The following is a 14,012-nucleotide window of genomic DNA, read 5'->3' on the forward strand; positions in this document are numbered from 1 at the left end:
TTCATTTTTAAGGTCAAAAACGCGATCGTTTGATGTTCGATGAAAATCATGAGGGGTACCTCATGCTTTTTGGCCGAATTTTGACCATGTTTTTTTGATCCCCAAAAAAGTTGAGCAAAGGTGTCTGAAAGTAACTGCCAGATGAGAGCAATTGTTTGGTGCTCTTCTGACCATCTAAAACGGCCTTGAACGCAAGAAAACGCAGCTCGAATACGCTCATATTTTGCTGTAGCAGGGACACTAAGAACTAAAAAGGGGAAATAACAATATACTGCTTGTCCGTATATGAAGTAGCTACGTGTATATGGATGCAGAGCATCACATAAGAATCAGTTCCACAGATAATATGAAGGGTTGTTACGTGTAAATGGAGGGTCAAAATAAAAGTAGCAGTATTTTGACAAAATACGCAAGAGCAATCGGTAGCACGAGCTGCCGCTGCGCAGGTTGATTCTCATCGAAGCATAGACACTCGTATCATTTAAAAAAGCTTCATGACAGGGATTTCAAAGTTTCATACATGTCAGATGAGCGCAGATTAGCATCGCTATCAAGAGCAGCAGCCATTGGACCGTCTGAGAGCACAAAGCTATACTTTTTTTGAAAAGCGCCACTTGACAATGGAGACATTGTATTTCCCTTTTTTCTTTCCTGTATATAACCAGCAACTTTTTTGTCATGAAATCAGTGCACTCTGTACCCAAGCATTTTGATAATCTGGTCTATTTGGACGACTATATTGATAGTAATGCAGCCTATAGATACGCGAGAGCCATGAACTCATGATTTTATATGATAGCAATTGAGGCAGTGCCATTAGACCTGCAAAGGAATTTTACGCTGATGAGAGAATTGGATGGTTATGCACAAGGTAGAGTTGTCGCATTGAGACATGCTCAATGGCAGTAACTCATCTTGTTGTACTAGAACTCATAGACACAGTATCAAAAGACGCAATCGAACTCATTGACAACATCAAAGATATGGACCCTAATTTACGCCTCGACAAGCTAAAGAACCTTAGCAATGTTTTAACAGAGACATTGAAGCGAGGCGAAGAGAAAGTAGCATTAGCAAAGTCCACCTACGATGCAGTGAGTAGGATCTCATCTAGATGATTACGCAGTGTTTATTCATATTTATCAACATAGGTTGATCGTCATTGCAATCGCTTAGACGCTGACCTGGTCAAGTTTGAGGAGGATCAGATAGTGGGCGATAGTCGAATTACAACATTGCCTGGTTTACAACCATCAGCACGTAGTCTGAAGGAAGGTGCAGATGTGAGGGAAAGGGCCACCAAGAGACTCGAAAGAGAGAGAAAAGATCCCAAGGGAGAAAAGAAGAGTAAGTGTGTCTATCACGAGAAAATTTGCAACAGTAAAACTAATCATATCTGGCTCCACAGTTGTTAAAAGTAGGATATTTCATCTATCGATCCATAAGGCGCACACATGACTAACGCATTCTTCCCATTCATAATAGAGAGAAAAACTGCCAAAGATCCCAACAATGCCGCCAATGGAGGCGCCCCTCCTTCGCCAGCTGTTCGTGCTCAGGCTTTGAAAGAATCCAAATCACTCAAAAACCTTGAAAAAGAAAAGACGAAAAGCACCTACAATACCAGTAAAAACAGCAATGGCAAGCCCAAGACAGTTGTGCCAGCAGATTTACCCATTGATCCCAACGAACCTCTCTACTGTTACTGTCAGCAAGTGTCGTATGGCGAGATGGTTGCTTGTGATAATACGGATTGTGAAATTGAATGGTTCCATTTGGCTTGCGTAGACCTCAAGACTGTGCCAAAAGGAAAGTGGTATTGCAGCAATTGTTTGCTAAAGATGAGAGGCCGACACAAGAAATGAGCCATGTTCTCTCTCTATTTTGAACCGAATAACCGCACGCATTTACACACACGCACGCACTCACATTGTATATACACATTTTGGAATAAACAAATATTGACATAGTCAGAGGAGTTTGTGGATCATGGAGATTACGAAAAATTGCCATTACTGAACGGTTTGCCGTTTGTCGCTGTATAAACAGGTTCAACCCCCTTAAAAAAAATCAATCAACATGCAATTAGGAAAAATTTGAGGTTTCCCAATGTCACTCCCTAGATGGACGCTGTGGTGCCCTCATTCTCTCTTAAACGCAAGATATGGACGAATGTAGCATCTGTAATGCCTTGCCATTGATCCAGCAGCCCCAACACTGGGTTTGAACGATTCAGCATCCAATGTACGGATTGAGTGGGTGACGGGCCTGCACAATAAGCTACATGTACCGTACGCATTTGAATACCTTGACCCAAAACTTTAAATTGGCCCTTTTTTTTTTTTTTTTTTTTTTTTTTTTTTCCTTTTGTTTATCCAACATCCCTCTCTCTCTCTCTCTCTCTCTCCCTCTTTCTCTTTCTCTGTCCTCATCATGATAGCTCATGAGCGCATATCACCGCTCTCTTTCTCCAAAAAAGACAGCAATGTTAGTAGTTCAGTACTGATCGACCAATTCCTGAAAGAAGCCATTCAAATACTAAAGCATGCTGATAATTCTTTAAATAAAGATGCCACTCCAACAGACAATGACACTGTCGCAGAGACAGACGAGCAACAAGACAATGCTGTCACGTGGCAACTGAACCTCACACCCACCATGATGACGCTGGACACAAGCATTTTAACAGTATCTGGATTAGAGAAAGTGCTGGAACTGATTCGAATCAATGTGAAGCCGCAACCGCCCAAGTTCAAGTATAAGAAGAAGGTGAATTCAGATCAATTTAATGCGATATTTCGGCACACTATCGAACCTGTGCTACGACTGTCTACTGCCATGACTATTCCGCGCATAGAACAGCTTGAAAAGTACCATTCAATGCAACTGATGAGACACTGTGTGCAATGCTTTATTGACTGTGGCTACTCATTTTTCCTGGACGTTCCCAGTCTAATTGCAAATACAGAGATGATCCTATCTCAACCAGGCGCTGCGAAAGAACACACGGTCGAAACACTGCTGACCCTCAGCATTTGCACACTCATGATCCACCATACAACACTGCACCACAAGGGCCTTGTGTCGGTTGCCAACGCACTGATGCACGCGTACTATGCTCAGGCTCGCCAGTTGTTACAGGATCTGTTTGATGTGCATCATATATCCGTGGTACAGTCAATGTTTATATTATCATTGTTTCCCCAGGGCCATATGCATCTGTTCTCTCAGGCACGAATAAAAACACCTCTACTCACTATGGCGATTCGAATGGCACTGGCAATGGATCTGCACAAACTGGATAGACAAAACACAAAGGAGTCGGATCAGAAAGAGAGGTTGCGAAGACTAGGCTGGATGTTGCTGTGCGCAGATTACTATGCGGATTTCAATACAACGGGACAGACGGGTCTGATTGATGTTGTGGATTGGCATGTCGACTTTCCACAGCCACTGCCGAACGAAAGGGGGTCGATCAAGGTAGAGTTCTTTTCGCAGTATTGCCGCATCGTCATGCTGCGAAAGATGGAACTACTCAAATCAGCCTACATGTTGTCGCTGCAATCACCCAAGGCACTGGAATCCGGATTAGACGAGCAACTGTTTCAAACTTACTTTAATACACCAGACATCTTCAAGTTGGATTTTGACAAACCAAATCAGGCATGGAATATCAAATCCAATTTTGAATCGCTGCTACTACACGAACTCTACTGTCATAGCCAGATATTTGCCCGAGTACCATTCATACCAAAACGTTATTTCGATGCATTTATAAGGGAAGAGGACGCTTCGAGATGTGCTGATCTGAACGACATTTACCAGCGAATTGTGCAAGTGGCGGACACAACAAACACCACACTACCCTTCACAAAAATCAACCCGTCCATAATAACCTCAGCAGTCGATTTCCCAACAGAAAATGACCACGAACTCGAGTTTTATGTCGTAGTTGGTTGTTTGACAATACTCGATAATTATACCCTCATCTTGGAAGCACTCACCTTCATGGATACCATTGGCTGTCACTACAGTCCAGTCTATGGCATCATGTTGACCATCCACCTCTACCTCGTCATTGATCGCTCTTGTCACATCCCTGAAGTGAAGTCCATATGTCAAATCAACCTGAATCGATCACAGCTGATTTTGCGTCGTGCAAGAACTGTATTCGCTGATCCTGCCATCTTGTTTATAGAGAGAATGCTGGCAAGACATCATATTTCACCCCAAGAAGAGGCTTCCATCTGTACATTAGACTCACGAACCCATGATATTATACGTTCATTACAAGCAAAAGCATCCTATCTACATCACCATTACGATGATAATGAAGATGAGGATTTCAAAGAATAAATAGAGCTTTACATGTGTAAATACATTTCAAATACATGCAGTTTCACTAGTGGACGGCATCATTCTAGAGAGTCTTTCATCTTGCATGGCCAAGCAGTAAGAATAATGAGAATGGGGCGATTGCAAGGCGTTTCGTTAAACGTTTGCAATGTAATAAGAGAAGCCAGAGTCATACTTGGTCATCAGATTTGGCTGTTTTTTGATAGAAGGGGCTTAGTGTCACTGAATCATCTCTAAGCCTCGGCTAACATAGGTATCTTTGCGGTTGATTCAACATTTTGATGGAGAAACTAAAACATCACTTCTTACATTAGCATCAATAGAAGCATTCATTCGATGTATAGTGTCTCAATTGTTCATTTAGCATTCAGTAGCTGTTTAATTGTAGTAAATCCTCTTCAAAGTGTATCCATCGTACGCATGAAATCTCTTACGCATCATTGCGCACTGATCGGCTTTCTGAGCATTTGACTTGAGGGACATTAATTAAACCACCTTGCTCATTTGCCTAGTTGCTGCTACGGATTTTAATATCTGCGTTCTTGGTCTTTTCTGTCGAATCTCAGGGAACATTTGATCTATCGCCGGCAAAACAATGTTCAATGATCACATGTGTTCGCAGCAAAGATTCAACCGTTTGTCCAATGAAATGAACAAATTTCTGTGTTAACAAAAGAGGAAGCGTGTGTAATTCATCCACCAAATGTTGGTAATTCCATAAGTATAATCGTCAATTTTCATCGGAAGCGATTTAATGCCCGTATACGCAGTGCTATTAGTATCGCAGCAACTTACCCACTGGCACGTATATACATTTACATAACGACCTTCTTGTTGTCAGTTACCTTTAGACGTTAGTATAGAGTTTTGTTTAGCGCGGCCAAAAGCTAAATTCATTTTTTAGCACTAGGATAATACCCTTCATGAAATCGACACACTTTCATGCTGAATAGCTTCATGCGACAGTAATTTATTCATGGTTATTCTCTGATCCATGACATGCAAGCGATGCTCTTAGCTATTATTGATAGCAGCTTAATTAATATGATCGACAACCGGTTCAGGAAGTTGCACTATACCTGTCTGATTTCAGAGGAATGTTTGAATACAAATGTCAAGTGAACAGTAATTTTTGATATTGAAGCAACATACATTTCTCAAATCAGTCATAGTCTAGATGGCACAGGATTCGCCTAATGAGAAAAATCGCAATGTGAACCTTCACAAGACATGTAATATCAGCATGGCATGGCTTTTTTTTTTATATGAACGATACACAAATGCAGACAGCCGAACTCTCTCTTGATGAGAAAATTAACGATCGCACGAAACTAAATGGCTCTTATTTCGCTCATGGAGGATGCCCAGACCAAATAATGTCCAAAAGTGGTTACATCCAAGTTTGGTCCGCCTTGGGGCCGACTCTCTCTCTCTCTCTCCCTCTCTCTCTCTCTATTTTACCTGAAATGTTATGAAAATCATCCAGTGTCGACGAGCTAAACTTACGGGTCTATTCCAAACATTTGATGACGCAGAGAGATGATTTATACAAGTTTCACACCACACTCTCCTCTCTGAAATGTCTCATCATCACCAATGTCCGAACGCCCTATACGATTGGCTTGATAGGCTTTTAGGGGGGGTGCACATGGAGTGGATTGTTCTGGTTCAACCAAGACACTTGCTCTCGTAGTGCATTTATAGTAGGCGGAGAAACTCACGGTGACTACTAGCAATAGGCATTGTAATGAGTTTGGGTATTCGTTTTGATCAAATTCGGCAATAAAATTTTTTTGATCAATCTATATATAAAGGGTAGCCTATAATACAAAGTTGGGGAAGAAAAGTTTGATTGTTCTCTCTCTCTCTCTCTCTCTCTTTCCCTTTGTTAATTTTTTTTTCAACTTGCAAAAAAAAAAAAAATTAAACATCAATTAAAGATTTCTTATACACAATGGCATCATATCAATTCGGAAATAGTAAGTCATCCTCCTCCTCCTTCCTCTGTAGTGTGTGTCAATTGAATTAACATGTCAGTAGCATCTCAATTCAATCAGCCAATGCGTACTTGCAACAGCAGCAACAAGCGTAGAATGGATGATGAAGATGAAGAGGTATATATGCATTTTCAACAGTCAATTGCAACTAGATGTATTAAATCAAATCTACTATAGCCTGTTGTGACAAAGCGTTACTTTGACCTGCATACACAATTCTCACCCGATCAGCCTGCCCAGAAGGAATTGCCTGCCATCACTTATGCTTCTCCTGATTACAGACCTCCTCCACCTGCTGAATTGCCTCTCTGGTTACAACCAATGTCTGCAAACTCTCCAATGACTGAAGATGACTCTGAAGATGATTCTGCATTATTGACTCCCTCTTATCAGCTTGCTCAACAGCAACAGCAACAGCAACAGCAACAGCAGCAACAGCAGTTTGGCAAGCCTGCTAATGAGTATTGGGGTGCTATGATGATTGATCAATGGCAATAAGTTGAATCTGTGATTCCTTTCTATCTTCCTATACTTTCTCTTCTTCTCTTGTAAATATTTATTATAGTATCTCTCCCGTTTTCATTACTTTCCACCCACATTTTACATTCAATTTGCGTTTTTTTTTTTTTTTCTAAACAAAAAATCAAGTAAACATCTATATACTTCCCCTTTTCACGCTACAGAGAGAAATCATACGCTTCAATTGCTCACAATCTAGTAAAAACTCTAATAAATGCTTCTTGAAATCCTTTTTATAGCGGAGTCATTAGGGCCCTCTCTCTCTGGCATCATTTGTACCATGATGGCTGCTCTGCAACAGCAACAAAGTTATCAAACATAATGGCAGCTCCTTTGTGTATGCTTGCTCTTTTCATCTCTTATTGTATAGTGTCATGATGATTGCTTATTATTTGCTTCCTTTTCTGTTTTTAATAGAGATCACAGGAGCGAGAACAATCCGTTTCAACGATGGTGAACTTCAATATTTCGGTCGATGGCAAAAGACTGTAGTCGACATGCAGAGTGTCTCATCTGGAGCCTACTTGAAAACCTCAGCAAACGACGGTGGCGAGGTCAAGTTAAGGCTGAGTCAGCCTGCTATTTTATACGTTCAAATGAACAAAAATAGCCAGTTAGTAAGAATGGCTACAAGCGATCAAGGCTCCTTCTTTCAAATCCATATAGAGCATGTCGATGTGAACACAACATTGACTATTGTGTCTGATTTGAACTCTACAATTTGCCTTTAAGAAATTGAGATGGCTAGCCCTCAGCAGACAAACTCCACCCACACCTACAAATAGCAACAACCGCAGCCACTGATTGAATACGTTAGACACGACTTGACACTAGAATTGGGCACATCGCAATTACTGATGACCAGCTTTCCTTTGATTGTGTCGGACATACTAGACACAGAACGATCGCAGATAGCTTCACCCAAAGTATGGCTGATGGACCATCAAGAGCCCTTGGGAATGGAGACTTTATACTTCAAGGGAGAGAGCTTTTATGCTCCACCACACATCATCACGATTTTGTTGGGCGAATACGATGATCGACGCTATCCAGCAGCAGGTCCAATGTACATTAGAAGGCTATTTACGTTTCTATCCAACATCAGATATCGATTCCCACATGCATTTATTATCGTGCTCTCTGAACCCTTGGGCGTTTTGTTTCAGGAATCACAAAAGGCAGCGTTGCAGATGAGCGTTGCAGATGAGAATATCGCCTTTGTTGATACCACTGTATGGATACGATACGGACCCACTCACTATACAAACCCTGTAAGTGTTTTGTTTATGTAGGTCGTCAGTTTATACGCCTTGATGATATTTATATTGTTGTCTTTTAGTTGCATTTGAACGATAAAGGTCAAGAATTATTCGCTCACAAGCTGGCCCCTCTATTGAAAGCCAAACTAAACGGCTTACCATTCCCTGTACAACCAAATCCCAACTTGCCTTACGATTGGTAAACAACGGATATCGGCCAAGAAAGCACAGTTGGACTCAAGAGTTCTGTTTCATTTGACTCTGCGCATGTATTTACGCTATGGGGATCTGACCACCGTGGTGCCTTTAGATTTGTTTATCAGCAACTCTATGAAAATGGCACTATTGAAACAGCGGTAGAATCGCACGCTACTTTTGCTCCTTGTGCAAATGCTGATATTATGCTACGGGAGCATTTGGGTCACACGTCTTGTCATGTTATGCTAGGATTCTCACCTCAACATGGCGTGTTTTTATCAAGAAATGGTCATGTTGTACGAGCAAAGAAGCTTTTGCCTCCCTATCGATTGCGCCTTCAAAGGCAAGGTGGGACGATAATAGCTTCCATTGCTTCCTATTCCTCCAAATCAGACACTGCTATATGGGAGCCTTTTTTATGACCTGGATAACGAAATGGCCCCTCTTATTTATTTGGGTTTAGCAGTTACCAGCTGCGATCCAGCGGTCGTTTCCGTTGCTAAATTCTCCCATGTCAAATTGCAAGGGGGTGTTGGCAGAGACGGGTCTTATCATAGCGATGATGGAAGACTATACTGCCATCATATTCCCCCCTCCATCTTTCCCCCCCAAGAAGAGAAATAAAACTTTTTACCGACACCTGTAAATTACCAACAACAGACGGTGTATATTACCGAAATTGATGGATCGTTGGCTTGGAAGTGTAACATTTGATTCTACGTCAAAACGAGGTTGACAAGCCATAATAAACACATGTGGGGGGGATTCTTTTTCCCTCCATTTTAGTATTCAAATAATAAGTCTAATGCGAATGAAGTATCGGATAAATCGACCGATATATTTTTTATTAAATACTAGTCATCACTACTATTGCTGCTGCCTTCACTGCCACCTTCATCACCAGAAGCATGTTTGTTTTGAATAGGCGGTAGTAAATCGTCATCAAACCTCTGTGCCCAATGGATAAGTTTGAGTGTGTCTGATAATGACAAATCATAGTTTAAGAAATGCAGAAATTCCAATTCCATGCGCAGTATCTGGAAGTGTCTTTCATTATGATTTACAGGAGTGGCATTCGAGTGCTTGGGTGCAGCGCCGGAGGTATGGGTGTTGTTATTAGTGCTGGATGAAGTAGTATTAGTAGATTGAAAATAGTGGTAATGGAGTGGATCAGAAGCAAATGACTTTGGTGATGTAGGCGGTGATGGTAACTGGTCTTGCTGTTCCTGATGTTTGGGTGTAGCAGAAATAGGTGGAAGATTTGGGGTATATTTATGAATTGTTGATCTTTCAGCAGACACAGTTATATTGTTGCTAAAGGACGGCAAAGATTTAGGTAAACTCAAAGGGGATGTGCATGTTGAGGTGCTTGCTGAGGCTGATAGAGTGGTAGATGTATTAATGATCGACCGAAGATTGACGTGCATAAACTTGGCAGCCATCATGTAAGCCACTAGAATAAGGCGATGTCCACAGCCCTTGGTGCCTTTGATGTTGTGGTATTTCTATAACAAAATGAGATGAGTATGTCGGGCTCATCAAGGATGCCATGTATCATAATAGCTACCTGCTTCAGTCTCTCAATATAGCCGATAGCTATCAACAAAGTAATGCTTGGTGATACAGAATGAGTTGGAATGTTGTTACGGCAAAATTGCTTCAATGCTTCATCAAACGGTTTTTCAGGGCAGAGCAAAGTCGTATCCATCAGATTTGTCATGAGTTTTGCGAGGGCTTCGATTTTGTCTTGTTCAGGGCTAAATTCCCAAGCTTTTGCTACGAAATTAGCGAGTTGCACTGTATGTAAAAAAAAAAAGATATTAGCAATCATCATAAAGGGTAAATCATTTAAACGCTTGACATTTACAAATACATTCTGAGCTCAATCGACGTCTACCATTCATTTGAATAGCCTGCAATAATAAGCATGCTTGGCTGTAGCTTGGGCTATAGGCTGCATTGAGTCTATGTTCTCTATCGACTATAATGGCATGTTTCTGTTTGTTGTTGTTACTGTAAGGGGATGCCACTTGGTATGTATCAATCCGACCATGAGGGCGATTATACAAATTGACTTTGGCTTTCATTAAATTTTGTAGGAGAAAGATAATATAGTTAGGAAACAAGAAAGGAAAAGAGACAGTAAGTTTGATTTGTGGATTTGGGCTTGGTTTTTATATAAAAACAGCTTAAATGAACATCCGTTTTGCATGAATACGATGGAATGGTTTTACAGCTCTGTGTACCCGAGGTTCTTCTGATTTTGATGGTAAAACTGGGCGAGCTTGGCTACTTGGCGGGCTAGCTGTTGGACATGAACCAAACTTACGGTTAATGTATTGATCCACATACATCATTGTGAATATATCGAATCCCGCAGCTTCACTTTTTTTTAATTAGGAAGACCGGGCCGATTATCTCACACCACACGTTTTTTTTATGTCTCTTCCAAAAGAATTTCCATTAGGTAACTCCTTTATATAATCAAAAATGGGAGAAAGAATCGATTCTTTACCAGCATCTTTTATTGCAATAGTACTCAATGCACAGTGGATAGAGATGAACAAGGAATGCTGACTGGATTTCAAAGGATCAGATGGAAGAAACTTGAATAGAACTCTATGTGTTTAGTAACTCTATATCCTTAAAGAGAAGATCGGAGGAATCGTGGCTCATTCCGCGCGCATACACACAACATTTCTCTCGAAATGGAGCAGCTTCCTTGCGTCGCCTCCCCCCCCCCCTACTTTCAACCTTGGTTACCTCTTGAAGCGTCTCTGGTGCTCTCAGGCTGGCCTCATCAAGAAGTGCAAACGAAATACAACTAGAAAAATATAAGCAGGCTATTGAAATCTAAAGAGCCCCTTGTTTACATCGACCCACTTTTCTTGATTTGATATTTTAACCCTATGAGAATTCTTTTTCGAAAAAAGCTCGCCACTTGCTGTGGTATACCTGTATAAAAAAAACCTTAAAGTGGATGTGCTACTGGATCAAAAAATGACAACAAAGAAAATCCATATTTCAACTGTTCATCTTGACCACCTGGGCCGTTTCCGTTCTGACTCTGTCACACTCTTTCAACTATAAACAACTGCTGCCTGATGTCTTTGTACTGAATAGTCTTGTACGAGGGTCGCAAGATTCATCCAAAGAAGCAATTTCTTCCAACTTGACCAATGAAGTATACATCTACCTGACGCAAATGGAACCATTGGAAACAGGGTTTTATTTTATTCATCTTATACAGTAGAAACTTGAAATGCCGTAGCAGTTTGCAGCATGAATATCCGCATGTGAAAATGAATAAAACTGCTTGACTTTGCTTTTTTTTTTTTTTAGACAGAAACAATGGACATGCAGTGTACATTCCTAGCATTGTATTTGAGGCTTGAAATGGTTTAGGCCCTATGATGCTGTTGTGTGTTCAATTTGGCGTACAATCTGTGCACAGTATCAGCAGAATGGATGAAATATTAATTCCATTCAATTGTGCATTACATAATGAAATGTACCACACAACACTACCCTGTGATCTCTCCACTTTTTTTTTTTTTTTTTAACAACTTCGCGAAACACATATTAATGCAATGATCTTTTCGATATTTAGTTTATAGATAATATGCATATCATTATTAACAACAGGATAGTTTGTAGTATGGATCAAGTGGGGTTTACACAAGTTTGTGGAACGGCACTTTGTTCAGGCATCAGATGGCCTATTTTTTTCTAGTCAAATGCGTCAAGTCTAACAATTTCATCCAAACTACATCACTTAAAACAATTTTGTTTCAAAACTGAGGCCATTGTATAAATGCACAGAGGCCAACGCTTAATTTAGTCCCAAATTGAGAGGAAATATTCCTAACACCAAACTTACCTTTTTCTGATGGAAGAGTAGAATAATAGCTTTTGATCTGTAATACCATTGATTACCCTTCTAAGATTAAAGATGAAAGTAAAAACTTTTAGTCTGTTCACAATACTGTATACTGCATACCTTGACATCAAAAAATGTATCTTCATAAAACGACAATTGTTGAAGAACTGCAAATCCACCACTTTGACTTGCTACTGTTGTGAGGGGTTTTCTATACAAGGCCCAACAAAAATCATTAGACCAGCTCTATTACAGACCACCAAGCAACGCAGCGTTAAAATTGTTGCATACATAAATTATATATTTGTCTCAAATAAGAGTTTTCTTGGTATGTATCCAAGGCGGCTTAGTCGTTTTGCAGGATCATCATATATCTTTTTCTGTATTAAAGAAATCATCAAATATTGTGTTATAAAATCATCAATTTCCTTTCTCGAAGACCAAAAATGTATCTCAAAGCCTTGAACTCAATGATTTATTGAAACTTAGGCAAACACGAAATTTCAGATGCAAAAAAAAAAAAAAAAAAAAGATGCCACCAGCGTGATTCGAACACGCAACCTTCCCTTTACGAGAGGGACGCTCTAGCCAATTGGAGCTATGCTGGCTTTAGCCGATCAAAAAACTTGTATTTTCTATGTTATGCCAAAAAAAATTTGCGAGGGAATGCGGGTAGGAATTATGTATTCTATATGTTGTTGCAAAAATAAGACTTATTGATAGATTAAGAGTATAAAAAAATGCTAAGCAAATTAAATAATCCGTACTACTTGCATTTTACCATCGTTTAAAGTTATTACATTGCATAATAATCATCGATATCTACTTATATATAATATGTTTGTAAAGAATTGAAATGCGTGTAGAGAATAAAGAAATATAGACAGAGTAAATACAATTAGAACTGAATATATTTATTATGCTATTCCAAGATTGAATAAGGATCAAAACTAGTGTAGATTTCAAAGGTATTTATAGTTATTTGACAGTGCCGCAGCAATAGGACCTTGATCTTGAATGCGGGATAATTGTATAAGCCTTGAACCAGTTAACGAGAATGTACTGCATAAGAACTCACGAACCACCAGTCAAGGATAAACAACAAAGATGATCCAGGATAGAATGTTCTTCCTAATAGCTTTGACGGAAGAACATTTGTCGGAATTGAAACCCACTTCCAGGGACGAAAGCAAGGCTATAGGTTACTACTCTCTAGGAACCAGGATATAGATTAGCCATTTGATGGCACCACTCATGTTCCTTCGTACTACTTGAATAAAGACCTCCCACTTTTACTACGCATCTCTGCTCATTCTCAGATACTCTTATGTGATATACAACGCCTAATACATTTGCCTCTCAGAGATGATCTATATCCTAAACAATGCGCATTGAAGGATAACACTTTCAATATCTATCCTACAGTTTGCACTCAGACTGGCCAGCTAGTTTTTTTGTATATTTTCTGATGGTTTCCAAAGAAAAGCAAGTACTAAATTTTTACCAACATCGTTGGAGGCCGTGCTCGCAGTTATAGCGTTAGTTATAATGGATCCACCATATTGAATAGATCTGCCTGTTATGTATCTATTGATAGCTTGAAACCAGTAAGTTAATATGGCCCTTTTCGTACGCTCCGATTTTTAAAATTCTCGGTCAAATTCATACTCATGTAGTGTACACGTGCAGAAGGTCAACGGAGCTTCAATTTCTATTGTTCTGAATGTTGATCCATAGGATTCCGAAATCTATCGACCTTCAAATTACGCGTTTCTTGATAGTAAACACCCCTTCAAACTTATA

General features: G+C 39.9%; 5 protein-coding genes and 1 non-coding gene across 6 annotated transcripts; 4 read left to right on the forward strand and 2 right to left on the reverse strand.

The window, feature by feature from the left end:
* Nucleotides 1–678: 678 nt before the first annotated feature.
* Nucleotides 679–1,865, forward strand: CDA2_3 (chitin deacetylase; the record flags this gene model as incomplete). The annotated part of the gene is made up of 6 exons (XM_064829238.1): nt 679–745; nt 800–871; nt 928–1,094; nt 1,152–1,347; nt 1,409–1,417; nt 1,486–1,865. The coding sequence occupies 6 exons, from the start codon at nt 679–681 to the stop codon at nt 1,863–1,865; spliced, it is 891 nt and encodes a 296-aa protein (XP_064686440.1).
* Nucleotides 1,866–2,433: 568 nt separating this feature from the next.
* ATC70_010016 (zf-met2 domain-containing protein) lies at nt 2,434–4,356 on the forward strand (the record flags this gene model as incomplete). The annotated part of the gene is made up of 1 exon (XM_064829239.1): nt 2,434–4,356. One exon carries the CDS (start codon nt 2,434–2,436, stop codon nt 4,354–4,356), a length of 1,923 nt encoding a protein of 640 aa, XP_064686441.1.
* Nucleotides 4,357–6,310: 1,954 nt separating this feature from the next.
* ATC70_010017 (uncharacterized protein) lies at nt 6,311–6,851 on the forward strand (the record flags this gene model as incomplete). The annotated part of the gene is made up of 3 exons (XM_064829240.1): nt 6,311–6,335; nt 6,397–6,470; nt 6,531–6,851. 3 exons carry the CDS (start codon nt 6,311–6,313, stop codon nt 6,849–6,851), a joined length of 420 nt encoding a protein of 139 aa, XP_064686442.1.
* Nucleotides 6,852–7,369: 518 nt separating this feature from the next.
* Nucleotides 7,370–8,334, forward strand: ERG28 (ergosterol biosynthesis protein; the record flags this gene model as incomplete). The annotated part of the gene is made up of 3 exons (XM_064829241.1): nt 7,370–7,489; nt 7,658–8,143; nt 8,212–8,334. The coding sequence occupies 3 exons, from the start codon at nt 7,370–7,372 to the stop codon at nt 8,332–8,334; spliced, it is 729 nt and encodes a 242-aa protein (XP_064686443.1).
* Nucleotides 8,335–9,183: 849 nt separating this feature from the next.
* ATC70_010019 (uncharacterized protein) lies at nt 9,184–10,416 on the reverse strand (the record flags this gene model as incomplete). The annotated part of the gene is made up of 3 exons (XM_064829242.1): nt 9,184–9,834; nt 9,897–10,126; nt 10,197–10,416. The coding sequence occupies 3 exons, from the start codon at nt 10,414–10,416 to the stop codon at nt 9,184–9,186; spliced, it is 1,101 nt and encodes a 366-aa protein (XP_064686444.1).
* Nucleotides 10,417–12,742: 2,326 nt separating this feature from the next.
* ATC70_010020 lies at nt 12,743–12,817 on the reverse strand. Its single transcript has one exon. It is a non-coding gene; the product is annotated as a tRNA-Thr (tRNA).
* Between the last annotated feature and the right edge of the window lie 1,195 nt (nt 12,818–14,012).

The sequence above is a fragment of the Mucor velutinosus genome (genome assembly GCF_035048745.1).
Source record: "Mucor velutinosus strain NIH1002 chromosome Unknown tig00001563, whole genome shotgun sequence".
Taxonomy (NCBI): domain Eukaryota; kingdom Fungi; phylum Mucoromycota; class Mucoromycetes; order Mucorales; family Mucoraceae; genus Mucor; species Mucor velutinosus.